The sequence below is a fragment of the Schistosoma mansoni genome, chromosome 7, assembly GCF_000237925.1.
Source record: "Schistosoma mansoni strain Puerto Rico chromosome 7, complete genome".
In the NCBI taxonomy this organism is placed as follows: domain Eukaryota; kingdom Metazoa; phylum Platyhelminthes; class Trematoda; order Strigeidida; family Schistosomatidae; genus Schistosoma; species Schistosoma mansoni.
In genome coordinates, this window is record NC_031501.1 from 5,010,240 (window position 1) to 5,025,847 (window position 15,608).

At 38.6% G+C, this 15,608-nt stretch overlaps 1 protein-coding gene across 1 annotated transcript in view; it reads left to right on the forward strand.

Annotated features, from left to right (window-relative positions):
* The window catches only part of Smp_153000 (hypothetical protein), a gene marked incomplete at both ends in the record, with an annotated part of 69,624 nt that overhangs the window by 22,375 nt on the left and 31,641 nt on the right, over nucleotides 1–15,608 (forward strand). The window contains one exon of the mRNA XM_018798672.1: nucleotides 7,305–7,442. Coding sequence (XP_018653591.1) covers nucleotides 7,305–7,442 — 138 coding nt within the window. The remainder of the gene's footprint in view (nucleotides 1–7,304; nucleotides 7,443–15,608) is intronic.

A 15,608-nucleotide genomic window follows, 5' to 3' on the forward strand; every position in this document is an offset into this window, starting at 1 on the left:
AAACAAAACTTCGAAAGTATACTTTACCAAACTGAAGGTTTCATTTTATTTCATGGAGCTGAAAATGATAGGCTTTTTGATATGTCGCCAGTTGTTATATCTTGAACTTAGGTTCTTAGTAAGTCGCGTAATACTTGAGCACCAGAACGCTAGAACCCTCCCAAGTCGTAAAATCAGAAGACAGAAGACAAGTGGAAGGAATGTTATTCCAATCATCATTATAGTTATCCAATCCGCACACAGGGAGTTATCAGCATTGTCCAATGGGGAAGCTACACATAGCGATTCTAGAATATTCTTCCAAAAGCTGATTGGGTGGAATATGTTCGGCTCCTTCTGGGCTTCTTAGAGCTTCCTCAACTTCACCTGTGGACCGTCTTCACATTCATTAATAAGGAAATTTTAACTACCAATCGAATCATAGATGGGTATAGCTAAATCAACATTATTTATAGTTTCACTGTCTAAAAAATAACTTTTTGTGAATTTAAAACTAAATGAGAATAGTTTAAATTTGTAGATGAGTATGGGTAAGTTAAGTGCAATAGATTTGTATTTGTATTTACAATCGATCGGTCACTGAGTGAGATTAACATTGTGGCACATGTTGAACCATTCTTAATGCTGATAAAATTCTACTGATCATGTTTCTATGTGGATATAGTCTAAGTGACATGACATCGAATGCACTATTTTGAGATTTAAGTTGTTAGTTGAAGCCTGGACGTATGTTTCATGCTATGTGGTGCCCATCAGCCAGGTGAACCTGCAATCTGGAAAGAACTGATGCTACCACGTTAAATCACAACATTGCGTGAACTATATCAAGTCACTTGGACTACTGGGAAGGGGTTTTGTGGAGATTTCAGTATTTTCATAGTTGAAATCATGAGTTAATTGAAGCGTGATCACCATAGAAGACCTGGAAGCACTGGACGGCCGTTTGATCTGTAGAATTTGATCATCACCGAAGAAGGACTTTGAATATATAAAATTGATCAATACCTGTTGATCAATGAATTGTTAATACATCTAAGCCCTAAAAGAGGTCAACTGAGACCCGGGTTGCTTAATAGTAATGTCTTTAACTGTTAAACTAAGTGTCAGGGGACCGAATTTGCCAGAGATTATCAGTCCCTACAAGACTAAAGATACAAAGTGATTACGAGATGTCAAATAACACGGAATCTAGAGCAATAGTTTCCCATCGATTATCCCCAAACATTATCCTACATCGATCGATATTATATGTTAATAATTTAAAAACACAGGATATCCAGTCGACTTATCTCAAATATCTGGCACTAATGAAGCTAATGTCCTGATTTCCACACAAAATGAATTTGATTTTTGCATTACGAAACTACTAAAAACGCTTCATCACTGGTTTATAAACTTTCTACCTCCATTTTACTAACAAAAATATTTAAGAAAAACAAATTCTCAAAGTTATGTAATCAGAAAAAGAACGTTACTTGAAAAAGAAAATGAAGGGGAGGGGGAGAGAAGAAGTTAGAAAATTTCACTATTTCATCTAAAAGAAAAAAATTAATAACTGTGAATAAATTACTGGATTTTTTTTAACCAAATTCCAATGTTTATTACATATTATAAAATACCCCCAAAATATTGTGTATATGTATATATACATGTAATATTCCAAGTATCATTTGTATGAACCCCCATGAAGAAAAAAAATTCTTATGTACTAACATTTTTATGAAAAGAATTTTCCTCTAAATAGATAATAACGGAGAAGTAAAATATGTAGTATGGGTTACTTACATCCAAATAAGTAGTATATAATGATTGTCAGCCATTGAATGTATTTCAGTAGAAGATCGATAAGGAAAGAACGGGAACGAAACGCAATTCGTATGAAAATACATGAACAATGAAATCTAAGACAATGAATTGATATTTGCGAAAGAAAAAGTCAAGTTTGAGATGATGGATTGTTATTTTGCAAATTACCTATTTACTACATGGTTCTTACATTTTAGTGAGGTATTCTGTAATTTTCGTGTCGAATACACTAGATTGTCCCCACTTGTGTTCTTGTTCACTACAAAAGTATTAACGGATACAAAATCAATGTAGAGTTGATTTCATGTAGTCTTTTTTGTGTTTTGTAACATGGATCTCATAACAACTAGATTCAATAATTTTCCTTGAAGTGACCAAATCCTTAACAACAACATGTAGTTGTTTATAAATAGAATCTATTCATCTATTTTTAAACCATATTTCAAATGTTTAGTAAATGAAATTATTCTGTTGATGTTTAAGACTATGGAATATAAAGATATTTAGTACGTTGAGTAAATATGCATTATCCTTTAATTTCCGTTACACAAAATCTCTATTTTGAATGGGTATTATGTGGGGTTCTATAAGTATTCTAGGTGTACTAGGACTATTTTGCCAAGATTTTTTGTTTTTACATATAACAGTAATTTTCAACTCGAAATGATTCTTCCAGAGTCAAGACGATTTTAATTTTAAATAGTCAGGTACTTTTCAAACTTGACTACGGTACCAATGTATTCAAAACAATATCTTATTAATAATCTAAGAATTACCTTTTTCATTGATTAACAGACACGAAATTATTTCACATTGATCATTGAAAATATTTCATTTTGCTCAGTATACATTGTCTTAGTGATAAAAGATGAAAAATACTTCTTAAAACTAGTTAAATATATATATGACACGGGAAAAATCCCTTCATTCATAGTATTCTAATCATTCAGTAATCATGATAATAAAAAAGAACGCCGTATTAAATTGATTTCTCTTTGACATAGTTCATTAAGTAATTAAACATGATAATTTATGTTGCTGAAATCAAGGTTACGGCGCCAATTTCAGTACTTGATCCTCATGTACGATCGGTTCACAGAGAATTTTAGAGAAGATTTGACAATTAAGCGGCTACAACAAATGAAACTACTAAGAAGTTCCTTTATTTGTACTTATGAGTACTAAATGACTTGTTGACTTTGTGCAGACTACCGTGATGTTGTCCTTCGATGTAATATATGTTGAAGGAAGACGTTTGCTAGGATAGGAACCTTTATCATGCGATCCAGATTGAGACTAAGGCATATTATAATAATTGCTGCCAACTTTATAATAAAAGCACCAGTAAAATTGGCTGCAATAATCACAGATGTTACTGAAGCTTCGGCTGCTCAGCGGTATGAGTATTGTAGGGACATATCCATAACAAAAATGATAAACTTACATAACCTGAGTACACACAAACAATAATGAAGCTATGTGATCGAGGCTGAGTGGGTTTTTATGACCTTATCATGGCCACAGAGACCAACTATGATGGAGCCGTATGGATGATTTCCTCTACCTTATGCATTACGATTTTGGAACCTTTGAATCTTTTTCTAACCTTGACAAGTTTTTAGACCATATAAAAGAAGTGTATACACTTTAATTATTTGGTTTTGTATAATATATTTTTACTCTATGCTGACTGTTTACTGATTGGCTAACATTTATCAAGGTCACTTAATTTTCGTTCAAAGGTCGTCCATAAATTATAGTCTCGCCGTCAGTTTCACTTCGAGTTCCTGTTAAATATTTTTACTGATTAAGAACTTATAATCGTTTTTGTACCTCTTCCCCTTTTTTATCTGAAGTTGTAAAATTGAGGCACTTACTAATATTCAACAAAATTTAATCATACAACCATCGGCTGTATAATTCATTGACAAACCTACAGGAATATTTAATACCTCTTGGAGAAATGAGTATCTGTAGCAAAAGTAACAAAAATAACAAATCTTGAAAAATTCAAACAGTGTAAAAATCATACACATTTTATATACATTAATGTTTTTACACTCTGTGTATTCAGTGTCTAATAAGGGTCCTGAAAGTTACTAGGTCATTTTCAGTGTTTATTATACTTGACAATAAAAGATGGTTCTAACTCTAGTTTGAGCGTAAAACCTTTCATAGAGTATTCATAAAAATAATACAGTTACAATATTCACAATATAAATAACGTAGAAGTACAATGAAACTGAACAATGGAGTTATTATGATTATGTGAGAGTGCGTTTAAAATATTCGTCGATGATATGTATTTTAGTGGCCCTCTTACCTGACTCCAGTTCGATTGTATGAATGATTAATAGATTATTAATATGTTTCCCGGTTACTCTCACAAATAATCATTGACTTGAATCACGCCAGTAAATAACAGAATAAAAATAAGTCAAATACGAGAATGGATTTCAAATACGTATGTTTCACACAATCGTTGATCTGTACAGACAATCGAAGAGACGAAGCGAAGAAAGTGGAGATGAGAGAGCGAAACGTAACGAAATGACATGCGATGAAGAAAGCAAGTGAGTCAACTCGGTTTTAACCAAGTATGACTCGATATTTATTGTCAAACATAATATGTTACAGACACATAGTGAATAGGGTGAGTAATTAACACACTCAAATAAAAACAGTCAGGGTTAATATGCGAATAAGTAACAAGGTAAAAATGTGGCTTCAGAAGATCAAATAGATTGGTCTGTCCAGAGACTAGAATAACCCATAGAGGCTTGACGTAGTACCATCCTCTATACTGTTGAAAGAAGAGATATTATTAAAAGTCTAAGTAAGCATTGTTAGTTTATTGAGACTGTGTCCAGTGAAACATAAACTCTTATTTCATATAAATCGAACTAGAGACCGACAAATCCCCAGGGTTTCCCACAAAGTGTAACAACTTATTGTTTTCCTCTTAATTGATTATTCAAAATCCTGTAATTTCAATCTAATACATAACCTGTACTAACAAACTACTAGTAAACGTAGAGATACTGTAGCAAATGATTATCGAATTACATGATACATGTTTGCAGAACTCCTTGAATAAGACAATCTCCATTATCCCAAGTAAATACTAATTCAAACCTGGGTAAATAAGTGAATTTGTTGAAGCATATCAATATAGATTTATATTCAATGACAATATTTGAATCAGGAACTATGTTTACACAGAGTAACAAATAATGTTCTACATAAATCAATCCTTAACAAAAACTTTTACTTTTTCTTTGGAAGTAGTTTAATAATAATGTTGAATCATGCTTATACATTACTAAAAAGATGTTTATCCGTCTAAAAAAATTCACCTGATAAATCACATAAAAATCCAACCGCCTTTCTTCTCGAGGATGTATTTGATCCGACTGCTAAATATTTATCTAATTTGATTACCACTTTGATTAACTTCTTCCGACCGAAAATTGTTTACATATATGGTAGACAGATCAAACATTTTGCAGTCGGAATTATCCATGCAATTTATTTCAATCTCCCCAAATACCTAGTCGCGTTTTGTGTCTATGTATTATTTGAAAGTCGTTCTATAAAAAAATCTTCATTTTACGCACATGTAGTAATAAAAATAAATGTCGACAAAAGTAGTCTCTATCGAAAGAAATTTTGTACCTGGTAACTGAACACCGCCAGATCTCTGGCCAGGTGTGTTTTATATGGTTTTAACATATATATGTATGCATATGGTAACATGATAGAATAATTTTTTTTTGAATTGTACAAACACCATTTGGTTAATTTCTTGAACAAAACAAGAATATACTGTGATGCTTTATACCATTGTAATATATAAAGTATAAAAATCAATATTCTATTCCATAGTTGTATATAATAGTAGTTCAGTAAATTTCATCAATTTAGACTAGAGAGGTTAAAGTATTCTGCATTGACATTTCTTTTACAATAAAATTACTGAAATATGCTTCGTCTTTAACATTTTTCAACTTCCTTGCACCTTAGTGTACACCCTGTTAAATAAACACGACGTCATAATTCATTCGAAACACATTGTTTACTGATAGTAATTCTTCTTATTTGTATTTAAGTAAAGAAATTAAAAATACACATTTTCCCAATTAAATCTCATAAGGAAATTCACACATTCAATTGGCTAAATAGAGTTTTGGCTTTATAGCTGATGTCAGTTCATGATGAAAATTTCAAATCTAATTCCTAACCTTGACCATCAACTATCATTCATAATTCTAATTCCTCACACTGGTTTATAACCGTCGTTTGGTCACAGTTATTTAGTGGATACTCTCAAGGTCAGTTTAGCTTCACTCAAAGGTTATCCATAAATAAAGGTCTCCCCTATTCACCTTTATAAAATTGAATAATTAACTCCGATGTTCAAAACAACCCCAAACACTCCAAAGAATTAAACTTGTGATACTTTGATAAACACTGAATAAATATGTATAGAAGTATTTGCTTAATTCATTAAACTAATTAAACGGAACTTTGACAGAAACGGATATCCAACCAAAAACTTCATATAATTTTATTCAAAAAGATTACGAATAAAAATTTCAAAAGGCATGTAAGATTTGAATGTTGCTGCGTTTGGTTTAAGACATTCAATAACCCAATATAAAAAACAAGACGAGTTAATGGAAAATTCATGTAAGAAGCTAATTATAAATAAACGAATAAAAGTTCAAAAAAAATACTATCTGGAACAATTACCAGGAAAGCAACAAGAAATAAGGATGCCAATGTAATACGTTTATCAAAAAATGTAAGTTGTGTAAAACTAAGTAGCAAAAAGTAAAAAAAAACAAAAATAAACACAAAGACAAAATTACACAAAATAAGCAGAAACGCCGCGAAAAAAGAGAATGAAAAAGATAAAGAATAATCCAGAGTGAAAATAATAAAAAAATACACGAAGAAAAACAGATAAAAAAAGCATACTCCTAAAAAACAACAAGCAAACAATAACCCACAAAAAAGCATATGACAAAATATAGAAAAGAATAATCGAAATAAATGACACAATAAACTACAATATCAATGAAATCGAAAAAACATACACAAGCTAAAGCATAACAGATCGAATGTGAATGTAAACATTTGTGATAAAAATGACTGAGTTGAGTTTGGTTGTGTGAAGTAGAGTGTGAGTAAGTGAGTGTGTTTCAGTGTAGGCGGACAAGGAACAAAGATGCTATTCGACAGGCACATGGATTCTTCAGAGAATGTGTTGAGTCGATTTGGGTGAAGGGGAGGCAGATGATTGGTTAGAGGAGAACATGTTAGGTGACGAGCGTGCCGAATAATTCACTTCAGACAAGTGATCCAGACAACCACTAAAACACTATGAATGCCCCACCAAACATAATGCATAGGTCTCACACACTTGCAATCCCACACTAATTACTGCACACTACACACTCGCGCCTAATCCACTCTGTGGTCTCATTCTATTTCAGGTAACAGATGGAACACCAGCACTGACAGAGGAAGTCGGAGCTGAGCGAGATGTGAGTGGAGACGCTTCGACAGGCACCCATTCTGTCAGTCACATGGACCGTGTCGATTCCAGTTGGGAGAATCTTCAAAGAACACAGGTAATCCCATTCAACTACTTGTTTCGTTCATTGCAGTGTTGTAGAATTTTGATAAATTTGTCAATCTGTGTGTGTGTGTGTGTCTGTGTCTGTGTCTATGACTGTGACTGTGACTCTCTCTCTCGCTCACTCTCTGTGTAATTGTGTGTGAGCGTTGCCACGTAAGTACTTGTACGGTGTGTCTCCTATCAGATCACTTGAATTTGGAGTGAAGGATCCATTGAGTATGTGATGAGGTCGAAACGTCTCATGTCGACACCGTGATCGTAGCCACCGTCGTTATGTGTGCATGTGTTTTTCAGTATTTTTGAATCTGTCTGATGTGTGCTGAGCAACATTGGTTCGACGAAGCATTGTCGACCATCCGTTGAAGTCACGTGGCATTGTCCAACCCATGCATACATTGTGAGGTGGTATGTGCGACTGATATGTGATGTTTGATCTCGTCGTTCAGTATTCATGATTCTCACTGGAGTCGGCAATCCTAGATATATGTGGTGCATGAAAGGTCGACTGTGAATGTAAACATTTGTGATAAAAATGACTGAGTTGAGTTTGGTTGTGTGAAGTAGAGTGTGAGTAAGTGAGTGTGTTTCAGTGTAGGCGGACAAGGAACAAAGATGCTATTCGACAGGCACATGGATTCTTCAGAGAATGTGTTGAGTCGATTTGGGTGAAGGGGAGGCAGATGATTGGCTAGAGGAGAACATGTTAGGTGACGAGCGTGCCGAATAATTCACTTCAGACAAGTGATCCAGACAACCACTAAAACACTATGAATGTCTCACCAAACATAATGCATAGGTCTCACACACTTGCAATCCCACACTAATTACTGCACACTACACACTCGCGCCTAATCCACTCTGTGGTCTCATTCTATTTCAGGTAACAGATGGAACACCAGCACTGACAGAGGAAGTCGGAGCTGAGCGAGATGTGAGTGGAGACGCTTCGACAGGCACCCATTCTGTCAGTCACATGGACCGTGTCGATTCCAGTTGGGAGAATCTTCAAAGAACACAGGTAATCCCATTCAACTACTTGTTTCGTTCATTGCAGTGTTGTAGAATTTTGATAAATTTGTCAATCTGTGTGTGTGTGTGTGTCTGTGTCTGTGTCTATGACTGTGACTGTGACTCTCTCTCTCGCTCACTCTCTGTGTAATTGTGTGTGAGCGTTGCCACGTAAGTACTTGTACGGTGTGTCTCCTATCAGATCACTTGAATTTGGAGTGAAGGATCCATTGAGTATGTGATGAGGTCGAAACGTCTCATGTCGACACCGTGATCGTAGCCACCGTCGTTATGTGTGCATGTGTTTTTCAGTATTTTTGAATCTGTCTGATGTGTGCTGAGCAACATTGGTTCGACGAAGCATTGTCGACCATCCGTTGAAGTCACGTGGCATTGTCCAACCCATGCATACATTGTGAGGTGGTATGTGCGACTGATATGTGATGTTTGATCTCGTCGTTCAGTATTCATGATTCTCACTGGAGTCGGCAATCCTAGATATATGTGGTGCATGAAAGGTCGACTGTGAATGTAAACATTTGTGATAAAAATGACTGAGTTGAGTTTGGTTGTGTGAAGTAGAGTGTGAGTAAGTGAGTGTGTTTCAGTGTAGGCGGACAAGGAACAAAGATGCTATTCGACAGGCACATGGATTCTTCAGAGAATGTGTTGAGTCGATTTGGGTGAAGGGGAGGCAGATGATTGGTTAGAGGAGAACATGTTAGGTGACGAGCGTGCCGAATAATTCACTTCAGACAAGTGATCCAGACAACCACTAAAACACTATGAATGCCCCACCAAACATAATGCATAGGTCTCACACACTTGCAATCCCACACTAATTACTGCACACTACACACTCGCGCCTAATCCACTCTGTGGTCTCATTCTATTTCAGGTAACAGATGGAACACCAGCACTGACAGAGGAAGTCGGAGCTGAGCGAGATGTGAGTGGAGACGCTTCGACAGGCACCCATTCTGTCAGTCACATGGACCGTGTCGATTCCAGTTGGGAGAATCTTCAAAGAACACAGGTAATCCCATTCAACTACTTGTTTCGTTCATTGCAGTGTTGTAGAATTTTGATAAATTTGTCAATCTGTGTGTGTGTGTGTGTCTGTGTCTGTGTCTATGACTGTGACTGTGACTCTCTCTCTCGCTCACTCTCTGTGTAATTGTGTGTGAGCGTTGCCACGTAAGTACTTGTACGGTGTGTCTCCTATCAGATCACTTGAATTTGGAGTGAAGGATCCATTGAGTATGTGATGAGGTCGAAACGTCTCATGTCGATACCGTGATCGTAGCCACCGTCGTTATGTGTGCATGTGTTTTTCAGTATTTTTGAATCTGTCTGATGTGTGCTGAGCAACATTGGTTCGACGAAGCATTGTCGACCATCCGTTGAAGTCACGTGGCATTGTCCAACCCATGCATACATTGTGAGGTGGTATGTGCGACTGATATGTGATGTTTGATCTCGTCGTTCAGTATTCATGATTCTCACTGGAGTCGGCAATCCTAGATATATGTGGTGCATGAAAGGTCGACTGTGAATGTAAACATTTGTGATAAAAATGACTGAGTTGAGTTTGGTTGTGTGAAGTAGAGTGTGAGTAAGTGAGTGTGTTTCAGTGTAGGCGGACAAGGAACAAAGATGCTATTCGACAGGCACATGGATTCTTCAGAGAATGTGTTGAGTCGATTTGGGTGAAGGGGAGGCAGATGATTGGTTAGAGGAGAACATGTTAGGTGACGAGCGTGCCGAATAATTCACTTCAGACAAGTGATCCAGACAACCACTAAAACACTATGAATGTCTCACCAAACATAATGCATAGGTCTCACACACTTGCAATCCCACACTAATTACTGCACACTACACACTCGCGCCTAATCCACTCTGTGGTCTCATTCTATTTCAGGTAACAGATGGAACACCAGCACTGACAGAGGAAGTCGGAGCTGAGCGAGATGTGAGTGGAGACGCTTCGACAGGCACCCATTCTGTCAGTCACATGGACCGTGTCGATTCCAGTTGGGAGAATCTTCAAAGAACACAGGTAATCCCATTCAACTACTTGTTTCGTTCATTGCAGTGTTGTAGAATTTTGATAAATTTGTCAATCTGTGTGTGTGTGTGTGTCTGTGTCTGTGTCTATGACTGTGACTGTGACTCTCTCTCTCGCTCACTCTCTGTGTAATTGTGTGTGAGCGTTGCCACGTAAGTACTTGTACGGTGTGTCTCCTATCAGATCACTTGAATTTGGAGTGAAGGATCCATTGAGTATGTGATGAGGTCGAAACGTCTCATGTCGACACCGTGATCGTAGCCACCGTCGTTATGTGTGCATGTGTTTTTCAGTATTTTTGAATCTGTCTGATGTGTGCTGAGCAACATTGGTTCGACGAAGCATTGTCGACCATCCGTTGAAGTCACGTGGCATTGTCCAACCCAATGCATACATTGTGAGGTGGTATGTGCGACTGATATGTGATGTTTGATCTCGTCGTTCAGTATTCATGATTCTCACTGGAGTCGGCAATCCTAGATATATGTGGTGCATGAAAGGTCGACTGTGAATGTAAAAATTTGTGATAAAAATGACTGAGTTGAGTTTGGTTGTGTGAATTAGAGTGTGAATCAGTGAGTCGGTCGATCGAGTGTTTGATGTGGTGGAAATGTGTCAACTGGACAATGTGCCTGTGTGCGTGTTCTTGTGTGTTTGTGAATCTGTCTGAGGTGTAGTGACCAACACTAGTGGATAACGCATCGACGATGATGCATGGAAGTCACGAGGTGTTGTCCAATGCATGCAATGTGTGCTCACCCAATCATATGCATGTGGAGATTGACAGTCAGTATATGTGAGTGACAATGGGTGAGTGACCTGATGGAGATGTGACTGGGATTCCGACCGAGGTTGTCAACAGCAAATATGTGTGCTGACTGAATGGTGCATTGTGACTGCAGACAACGTCGATGAGCTGACTGATTGACAAGTTGTGTGAATGTGTGATATGAGATGCTGTGAAAATCTGTGACGTGAGAATGAACACACCACCAACTGTCATTGTATGTATTTTCAGTGGATTCAGTGAGTAGAGGTGTGATGTGGTTGGGTGTGACTGTCGCCCATTACTTGTCAGATGAGGATTGGTCTGACCAATTCACCATTGACACGTCATCCACACAACCACTACAAAACAGAAATCATGACAACACCAATATAATGCATAGGTCTCACACAGTCACAATCTAGCACCAAATACTGCACACTACACACTCGAGCTTAATACACTCCATGATCTCTTTCACTTTCAGGTGTCAAGTGAACAACCAGCATCGACGAGTGAACATCAGACCGGAGACGATGAGACCAGAGACACTTCAACAGACTCTGACTCGATCAGTCACATGGGTGTTGGTGTCGGTGTCAGTGAGGAGAATCTTCTCGACACACAGGTAATCTCGTTCACACACTTGTTTCCTTAATTGACGTGTTGTGGAATGTTGATGAGATCGGTGACTAGTCGTATGTGTAGGCATTCGACACCACATCAGATCACTTGACAACACCGTTACTTGTCGATCGAGTGTTGGATGTGGTGGAAATGTGTCAACTGGACAATGTGCCTGTGTGCGTGTTCTTGTGTGTTTGTGAATCTGTCTGAGGTGTAGTGACCAACACTAGTGGATAACGCATCGACGATGATGCATGGAAGTCACGAGGTGTTGTCCAATGCATGCAATGTGTGCTCACCCAATCATATGCATGTGGAGATTGACAGTCAGTATATGTGAGTGACAATGGGTGAGTGACCTGATGGAGATGTGACTGGGATTCCGACCGAGGTTGTCAACAGCAAATATGTGTGCTGACTGAATGGTGCATTGTGACTGCAGACAACGTCGATGAGCTGACTGATTGACAAGTTGTGTGAATGTGTGATATGAGATGCTGTGAAAATCTGTGACGTGAGAATGAACACACCACCAACTGTCATTGTATGTATTTTCAGTGGATTCAGTGAGTAGAGGTGTGATGTGGTTGGGTGTGACTGTCGCCCATTACTTGTCAGATGAGGATTGGTCTGACCAATTCACCATTGACACGTCATCCACACAACCACTACAAAACAGAAATCATGACAACACCAATATAATGCATAGGTCTCACACAGTCACAATCTAGCACCAAATACTGCACACTACACACTCGAGCTTAATACACTCCATGATCTCTTTCACTTTCAGGTGTCAAGTGAACAACCAGCATCGACGAGTGAACATCAGACCGGAGACGATGAGACCAGAGACACTTCAACAGACTCTGACTCGATCAGTCACATGGGTGTTGGTGTCGGTGCCAGTGAGGAGAATCTTCTCGACACACAGGTAATCTCGTTCACACACTTGTTTCCTTAATTGACGTGTTGTGGAATGTTGATGAGATCGGTGACTAGTCGTATGTGTAGGCATTCGACACCACATCAGATCACTTGACAACACCGTTACTTGTCGATCGAGTGTTGGATGTGGTGGAAATGTGTCAACTGGACAATGTGCCTGTGTGCGTGTTCTTGTGTGTTTGTGAATCTGTCTGAGGTGTAGTGACCAACACTAGTGGATAACGCATCGACGATGATGCATGGAAGTCACGAGGTGTTGTCCAATGCATGCAATGTGTGCTCACCCAATCATATGCATGTGGAGATTGACAGTCAGTATATGTGAGTGACAATGGGTGAGTGACCTGATGGAGATGTGACTGGGATTCCGACCGAGGTTGTCAACAGCAAATATGTGTGCTGACTGAATGGTGCATTGTGACTGCAGACAACGTCGATGAGCTGACTGATTGACAAGTTGTGTGAATGTGTGATATGAGATGCTGTGAAAATCTGTGACGTGAGAATGAACACACCACCAACTGTCATTGTATGTATTTTCAGTGGATTCAGTGAGTAGAGGTGTGATGTGGTTGGGTGTGACTGTCGCCCATTACTTGTCAGATGAGGATTGGTCTGACCAATTCACCATTGACACGTCATCCACACAACCACTACAAAACAGAAATCATGACAACACCAATATAATGCATAGGTCTCACACAGTCACAATCTAGCACCAAATACTGCACACTACACACTCGAGCTTAATACACTCCATGATCTCTTTCACTTTCAGGTGTCAAGTGAACAACCAGCATCGACGAGTGAACATCAGACCGGAGACGATGAGACCAGAGACACTTCAACAGACTCTGACTCGATCAGTCACATGGGTGTTGGTGTCGGTGCCAGTGAGGAGAATCTTCTCGACACACAGGTAATCTCGTTCACACACTTGTTTCCTTAATTGACGTGTTGTGGAATGTTGATGAGATCGGTGACTAGTCGTATGTGTAGGCATTCGACACCACATCAGATCACTTGACAACACCGTTACTTGTCGATCGAGTGTTGGATGTGGTGGAAATGTGTCAACTGGACAATGTGCCTGTGTGCGTGTTCTTGTGTGTTTGTGAATCTGTCTGAGGTGTAGTGACCAACACTAGTGGATAACGCATCGACGATGATGCATGGAAGTCACGAGGTGTTGTCCAATGCATGCAATGTGTGCTCACCCAATCATATGCATGTGGAGATTGACAGTCAGTATATGTGAGTGACAATGGGTGAGTGACCTGATGGAGATGTGACTGGGATTCCGACCGAGGTTGTCAACAGCAAATATGTGTGCTGACTGAATGGTGCATTGTGACTGCAGACAACGTCGATGAGCTGACTGATTGACAAGTTGTGTGAATGTGTGATATGAGATGCTGTGAAAATCTGTGACGTGAGAATGAACACACCACCAACTGTCATTGTATGTATTTTCAGTGGATTCAGTGAGTAGAGGTGTGATGTGGTTGGGTGTGACTGTCGCCCATTACTTGTCAGATGAGGATTGGTCTGACCAATTCACCATTGACACGTCATCCACACAACCACTACAAAACAGAAATCATGACAACACCAATATAATGCATAGGTCTCACACAGTCACAATCTAGCACCAAATACTGCACACTACACACTCGAGCTTAATACACTCCATGATCTCTTTCACTTTCAGGTGTCAAGTGAACAACCAGCATCGACGAGTGAACGTCAGACCGGAGACGATGAGACCAGAGACACTTCAACAGACTCTGACTCGATCAGTCACATGGGTGTTGGTGTCGGTGCCAGTGAGGAGAATCTTCTCGACACACAGGTAATCTCGTTCACACACTTGTTTCCTTAATTGACGTGTTGTGGAATGTTGATGAGATCGGTGACTAGTCGTATGTGTAGGCATTCGACACCACATCAGATCACTTGACAACACCGTTACTTGTCGATCGAGTGTTGGATGTGGTGGAAATGTGTCAACTGGACAATGTGCCTGTGTGCGTGTTCTTGTGTGTTTGTGAATCTGTCTGAGGTGTAGTGACCAACACTAGTGGATAACGCATCGACGATGATGCATGGAAGTCACGAGGTGTTGTCCAATGCATGCAATGTGTGCTCACCCAATCATATACATGTGGACATTTCTTAGTATTTTGTTTTAAAGATTGTATTTCTTCCTGTGAATCATCGGAGAACTTTTTTTCGTTCTATTTTTGTTCTGATAAATATAATGGAATTTCATTTGTTTTAGTCCTGCGTTCTGCACCATTTCCTTTGTCGTTGAATTATTCTTTGTTAGTTATTTTAAATCCGCTTGCTCCTATGAGTTTATATTGATAATTGTGAATCCATAATTTCGAAGATTCTACCTGTCGCCTGGATAATTTGTTGTTACTGGTGCGTGGCCATTTTCGTGGTGTCATTTTGTGTCAATCCCCTCAATTTTTGGCTCAATACTGTTTTCTTTTTCTGTCGCACATTAATTTTTTCGTCTTCCATCATGTTATACAATTAAGTACTCGTTTGCTTGATCCTCTCGCGTATGCTGTCAGCCTTTTTTGCAATATTATCTTTATCAGCATCGCTGACTACTGCGGTTTTGATCCGTTGTAAATTCAATGGAAGCCGGCGGAGCCTTAGTTGATAATATATTTTGATGTCTACTTTCCTGCTCATCATATGACTTTTCATTTGATGTTTTTAGCTTT